The 7,315-nt window shown below is 32.9% G+C and overlaps 1 protein-coding gene across 1 annotated transcript in view; it reads left to right on the top strand.

Moving 5' to 3' along the window:
* wdr7 (WD repeat domain 7) overlaps window positions 1-7,315 on the top strand; it is a 126,290-nt gene that overhangs the window by 3,685 nt on the left and 115,290 nt on the right. The window contains exons 2-4 of the mRNA XM_016548936.1: window positions 2,142-2,289; window positions 4,132-4,380; window positions 4,910-5,130. Coding sequence (XP_016404422.1) covers window positions 2,142-2,289; window positions 4,132-4,380; window positions 4,910-5,130 — 618 coding nt within the window. The remainder of the gene's footprint in view (window positions 1-2,141; window positions 2,290-4,131; window positions 4,381-4,909; window positions 5,131-7,315) is intronic.

Consider the following 7,315-nt stretch of genomic DNA (forward strand, 5'->3'; position numbering starts at 1 on the left):
GCGAAAATTTATCGCAATTGCGAGAAAAAAAGCAGTTCATATCATGCAATTCTGACTCTATTTCTCAGAATTGTAACTTTATATCACTCAATTCTAACTTTATAACTCGCATTTCTGAGATAAAAGTCAGAACTGTGAGATGGAAACTCCCAATTATGAGAAAAAAGTCACAATCACCTTTTTATTTTTTATTCAATGGCAGAAAAGGGCTTCCATAGGTCTTTTTAAATTCTAAAATGTAATATTATTAGAGTTATATGAAGTGTGTCGCTCTCTGGTTGTCTTCAGCTGATCTTTCTGTGTGTTTTTTGGGTGTGTATTCAGCATGTTTTAGCGTGTGGGTTTGGACGTGTGTGTCGTGAGCGTGTGTTTATCAAGAAAAGCTCAATGGTGGAACTTTGCACTGTTCTCAATACAGGATTTAGCTTTGAAAATTCAGAGGACATACATCAATATTGTATGATGCATCGATCAATTTAAAATGGTCATTTCCACTTCAATTCATGCCACTTCAGACACATGACATGGTAAAACACCAAGAGGAATTTTACATTGAAACATCTTGGATGAACGAATGTAAAATCTCTTAAAAATTGCAGTTTTTCACACCAGAATAATAAGCACAGAACCTAATTGTGAATTTTTCATCAGTCTTTTTTATATTATTATTGCTTTTAGCATACTTTTTGTGACCATGCATATATCACAGTGTATAAGTGATAATGCATGTTTAGCTTAATGATTTAGAGTATTTCAATAGCAGTACTGATTTTCCTGTGTTTTAAAAATGAGTTGCTTATAAAACAACGGGAAACAAAGCAATCAATTTATTTATATAATGTAAAATTGTAGGTTGGGGATGGAATATTTTTATCCACAGGGATTTTATTTGATGGATCATTTCACACTTTTAAGTAATTTATATGAAGGATTATTAAAACAAACATTTTTTTCAATCTTTTAGATGACATAAACCCCCAAATATGATCATCCGAGGGACCTAAAATTTATAAGGCAACTGTATATTTTCATGTATAAAGATCAGTTTATACTGTGAAATTAATATTGCATATATATATATGTATATATATATATATATATATTTAATAAATATATATTAATATTATATTTGAAAACATTTAATTTGTATTTATTTAAATCATGTTTCTACCCACAATAGAATGGTATTATTTATTTTTATATATTAAATGTGTTATTTATTTGTTTATTTTATTCTAAATCTTAGTATTTACTTATTTTAGTTTATTTATTTTAATCAATTTTTTATTATTTATGTATTTTATTCTATTTTTTTTGTGCATTTTGTCACGTTTTAATTTATTCTAATCTCTATGTATTATTTATGCATTTTAGTCTGTTTTTTTCATTTATTTTCATCTATTTAAATCTGTTATTTATTTATTTAAATGAACTTTTTATAATTTATGCATTTTAATCAAATTATTATTACTTATTTAAATCATTTTTTAATGTTTTAATTAATGTATTTATTTTAGTTGATTTTTAAATGTACTTTAATCAATTTATTTATTCTAATCTACTTTTTATTATTTATGCGTTTTAACCTAGTCTTCTTTCTTATTTTTGTATTTATTTATTTGTTTTAATCTACTTTTTAATATTAAATTTGTTTTATCATTTATTTTTATCTCATTATTTATGCATTTTCATCTATTTTTATCAATTTTATTTATTTATTCCAATCTTATTTTTTATAGTTTTTTTTTTTAGTGGTTCTCAAAACTTTTCCACAGACCCTCTATCACTCCCTTATGGGCCCCTGAGGGTCCCCAGACCCCAGTTTGAAGAACGCTAGCTTTAAATCAGCTGTAACTCATTTTGGTGAAAAACCAACTCCGTTTTGTGTCATTTTCCGTCAGTATGTCTGTATCATCACTGAAATGGCTGATGTCCTGTTCCTCAGCCATGATCCTGCATGAGCTGATGATTTCCCTGATGACGCTCATGTTTAACAGCTTCCATGCACACATCGACATCGCTCCGAGTTCAGCAGCAGCTCATAGACGCTTCAGCGGTCAGATGAACACCAGCAGGCTCAGGTTGATGCTCTGTCTGGAGCTCTGGATGTTTGCAGATGTTGATGTTTCTGTCTCCTGCAGCTCCTGATTTGTCCTCCCGTGACGCGCTTCTTCTTCGGACGGAGAGAGCCGTTCCACAAACTCCTGATCCAGGGCGACTCTGCGGGGCGACTGACGGTGTGGAGCATCCCAGAGACGTCACCCTTACAGCCGCTGTCCTCCGCCGCAGGTACACCGCTCTCTACAACACTTTGGGCAAAACTAGATTTAACAAACATTAAATCTAAACGTTTTTCACAAATTACAAAACAACAACAAAAAACAGAATTTTTTTAAAAAACTGTATTATCCCCTTTCTGTCAAACATATTTGTGACCCTGGAGCACAAAAGCAGTCTTAAGTCGCTGGGGTATATTTGTAGCAATAGCCAAAAATACATTGTATGGGTCAAAATTATTGATTTTTCTTTTATGCCAAAAATCATTAGGATATTAAGTAAAGATCATGTTCCATGAAGATATTTTGTAAATTTCCTACTGTAAATATATCAAAACTTAATTTGTGATTAGTAATATGCATTGCTAAGAACTTAATTTGGACAACTTTAAAGGCGATTTTCTCAATATTATGCTCCCTCAGATTCCAGATTTTCAAATAGTTGTATCTCGACCAAATATTGTCCTATCCTAACAAACCATACATCAATGGAAAGCAGATGATGTATAAATCTCAATTTTGAAAAATTGACCGTTATGACTGGTTTTGTGCTCCAGGGTCATGTTTTATTGGACTGTCCAGCTTCTAATTTATGTAGAAAACTCTTTTATGAAGTGAACTCACCTAAAGAGTTTAGTATAATTTTGCCAGAAAAAGTTTTAGAATTTGTATCACATGTTAATGTAAAAATCTTGTGTAACATAACTTGTTTGTTTGTTTGCTGGTTTTTATTGTATTTGTTATACTTGTATTTTTTTATTGTGTTTGCCATGAAAATAACGTAAGATGCTGACATGGCATTAAATAAAAATATACTACTACTACTTAAAACTGTATTAAAAAATGATTTTTTTTCATAAACTTAATGTTATGCTTCTCACACATTACAAATAATAAACATGAGAAAATGTTTTAACTCTGTTGAACAAACATTTAAGAAAATCTATTTTTTTTCATAAACTGAATGTTATACTTCTCAGACATTACAAAAAATAAACATGAAAACATATATATATTTTTTAATTGTATTTAACAAACATTAAAATATATTTTTAATTTTTTTTCCACAAACTGAATATTATAATACAGCATTGTAACTATATTTTAAACATTTTTACAACAGGCTTTGAATATTAAAAACAATAATGTAACTATTTTTTCAACTTTTTTTTCACAAACTGGATATTATAAACAGTATTTTCAGTATTTTTACCTTTTTTACGGGAATATTTTAAACAATATTGTAACTTTAAAAAAAAAATCACAAATGCAATATTATAAACATCAATGTAACAATTTTTATAAAAAATTATAAACATGCATATAATGAGGTCGAATGAAAAATGGAAAAGATGATCATGTGACAACAATGAAGCATAATAATCTTTAAAGTTGAATTAATCATGGTGGCATCCAAAGTACTATCACAGTCCCTTTCATTTAGAAGGCGGGACTATCTCGCCATATTGTGCGTTGCAGTGTCTCACATTCATAGGTATAGGAGTGAACCGTCTTTGTATTTCTATAGTCTTTGGTACTATTTCCCAAAAACAGCAAGCAGTATTCAGTATATACCCTGCATGATGTAATATGCTAGTATTCAATAACAAACAGCTGTAGATTTGTTCAGTGTGACTCTGGTTGCTTTAACGCATCTGAAAGTCTCTTGCATCAGTACAGTGTTGCCCTCTGCAGTGTGTGTTCAGTACTGCAGTATACACACTGCTCTCTTGTGTCCGCTTGTAGTATTACAGATACTGACTCCTGCATGTAATGCAATAGAGTTCTCAAACAGCACAGAAACACATGTATGTCCTGCTGTATGTTCATAACAGGCTTTTCTCTCCTCCTCCAGAGCTGCAGGAGTCGGTCAGCATCAGTCTGCAGGAGGCCTTTGATAAGTTAATGCCGTCTCCAGCCGGCATCATTGACCAGCTGAGCGTCCTGTCCGGCTCTAACGAGCCCATTAAGGTGACGGCGAGCGTCTACATCCCGTCTCAGGGCCGACTGGTGTGCGGACGAGAAGACGGCAGCATCGTACTCGTTCCTGCTACACAGACGGCCATCGTTCAGCTGCTGCAGGGAGAACACATGCTGCGCAGGGGTGACACAGTCTTATTGATATTAGTATTTCATAATAACAAAAATTATATTTACAATGTTATATATTATTTGCAACACATTTTAGGTTTTAATATAAATATAATTTTTTTTATTATTATTTATTTTGTATAAACATGTGTTTTATTTATTATTAAATGTCATTATAATATTTAATATCAAATATATTTATTTTTGAATATAATATTTTAGTATTATATTAATGTTGCATTCATTATATTTTCATTATATTTATTATATTACATTATCTGCAGCAATCTGCAACAATTATCTGCAATACATAAATATTTATATAATATAATATAATATTAATATTAATAATATAATATTATTATTATTATAACAGTATTCTGCAGCAGTGTTTTCTACTGGATAATGTTTTTTGATGCCACTGCCCCACACTCCCATAACAACATGCTAACAACAACCAGCACATTTCTGAGTATTTTCCTTTATTTAGAATGAAGCACTGATCTGCGTCTCTGTGTGTGTGTGTGTGTGTGTGTGTGTAGGCTGGCCTCCTCATCGCACTCTCAGAGGTCACAGGCACAAGGTGACGTGTCTGCTGTACCCACACCAGGTCTCTCCGCGCTACGATCAGCGCTCGCTGGTCTCCGGCGGCGTCGACTTCTCCGTCATCATCTGGGACATCTTCACCGGCGAGATGAAGCACATCTTCTGCGTTCACGGAGGAGAAATCACACAGCTGATCGTGCCTCCAGAAAACTGCAGCGTAAGCTTCCTCAACACACGCTTTAACATCGATGCACCATAAGACTGTATAATAGCTTTCAGCATTCAGTGGGCGGGGCTTCTTGGTCCAGATATTCCCTCTGATTGGTCAAGTGTGATGACAGATTTATATTTGTCTCAGATATCAATTAGTTAAATAAGTGATTCCAGAACTACTTTTTGCATGTGAAGTGTTGATTGAGGATGGTTTCTCAGCGCTGATGGACGGGGTTTGACGTGTGTTACTGTCATGTATTGTGAGTTTAATGACCCGATGCAGATGCTGGTCAATATCTGAACTCAATCACAGCTCTTTTAACCGATGCTGGCGCGATGCGTAGTGTGTCTGGATCTATAATGCCCTGTAACTGTTAGGAGACCTGGAGCTATAGTCATTTCAGCCCTGAAACATTGCTTGTAGTGTTTAAGAACTGATATATTCAGTATTTACATTTACATTTAGTCATTTAGCAGACGCTTTTATCCAAAGCGAATTACAAATGATGACAATAGAAGCAATCAAAATCACAAAAGAGCAATAATATGTTAGTGCTATGATACACACACACACACACACACACATACACACACACACACATATATATATATATATATATGTGACCCTGGACCACAAAACCAGTCATAACGGTCAATTTTTTAAAATTGAGATTTATAAATCATCTGAAAGCTGAATACATTTGTTATGATAGGACAATATTTGGCTGAGATACAACTACTTGAAAATCTGGAATCTGAGGGTGAAAAAAATATCAAAATACTGAGAAAATCGCCTTTAAAGTTGCCCAAATTAAGTCCTTAGCAATGCATATTACTAATCAAAAATTAAGTTTTGATATATTTACGGTAGGAAATTTACAAAATATCTTCATGGAACATGATCTTTACTTAATATCCGAATGATTTTTGGCATAAAAGAAAAATCTATAATTTTGACCCATACAATGTTTTTTTGGCTATTGCTACAAATATACCCCAGCGACTTAACACTGGTTTTGTGCTCCAGGGTCACATATATATCAGAGGTAATGTTAACCGAAAATTTTCTGTCATTGATGGAATTTTTTTTTAGCAGTGACGGAAAAATCTGAAGGCTTTTCGTCACTTTGACAGATTACACTGAGGATGATCTATTGTAATTTGTAACTGTATTTCCCAGCCCTGTTCAGTGTGGCAGCAGAGCGCGGGATCATCAGCCTCCAGAACAAAAATAGGTGTACTGCGTTAGGCTAACCGAGACTTGTCATATACACTTGATCTTTACTTAATATCCGAATGATTTTTGGCATAAAAGAAAAATCTATAATTTTGACCCATACAATGTTTTTTTGGCTATTGCTACAAATATACCCCAGCGACTTAACACTGGTTTTGTGCTCCAGGGTCACATATATATCAGAGGTAATGTTAACCGAAAATTTTCTGTCATTGATGGAATTTTTTTTTAGCAGTGACGGAAAAATCTGAAGGCTTTTCGTCACTTTGACAGATTACACTGAGGATGATCTATTGTAATTTGTAACTGTATTTCCCAGCCCTGTTCAGTGTGGCAGCAGAGCGCGGGATCATCAGCCTCCAGAACAAAAATAAAACTGTCACGAGTCTTTTGCAATGCCTTTGATTACACACAGGCGAGTATCCACTAGTAGTTAAGCGAAAGAGACGATCAGTTCAGTTCTGAGGTGTCTACAGCGATCTATCACGCCACATTAAAGAGTGCCAAAATGGTATTTATTGCTTGAATTTCCTAATATAATGGACAGAATTTGAAATCTGAGACTTTGTTTCATATCAAAAGTAACAACGCACAGAGCTTAGCCTATTGTGATTTATTGTATGGAAGGTACACTATATGTACGGTTCATTCTTCAGCTGAAAACAGCATCGATTGGGATTTAAAGGGGTCATATGATGCGATTTCAATTCTTCCTTTCTCTTTCTGTAGGTTCATTATTAAATTGAAAATGAGAGCAAAAATACAAGCAATTAAATGTGTTATTATAATTAAAATATGAAATGTGCAGCCCTATTATGCAAAGTTTGATCAAGATTTTCATTTTAGTTTTAATAATTTTTTTTTGTCATTTTTATTTATATTTTGAATTTGTATAATTGTAGTTGAATCTTTGTATTTATTTATATATATATATATATAAAATAGTTTTTAT

Source organism: Sinocyclocheilus rhinocerous, unplaced genomic scaffold (genome assembly GCF_001515625.1).
Source record: "Sinocyclocheilus rhinocerous isolate Xijiao unplaced genomic scaffold, SAMN03320098_v1.1 scaffold824, whole genome shotgun sequence".
Lineage (NCBI taxonomy): Eukaryota > Metazoa > Chordata > Actinopteri > Cypriniformes > Cyprinidae > Sinocyclocheilus > Sinocyclocheilus rhinocerous.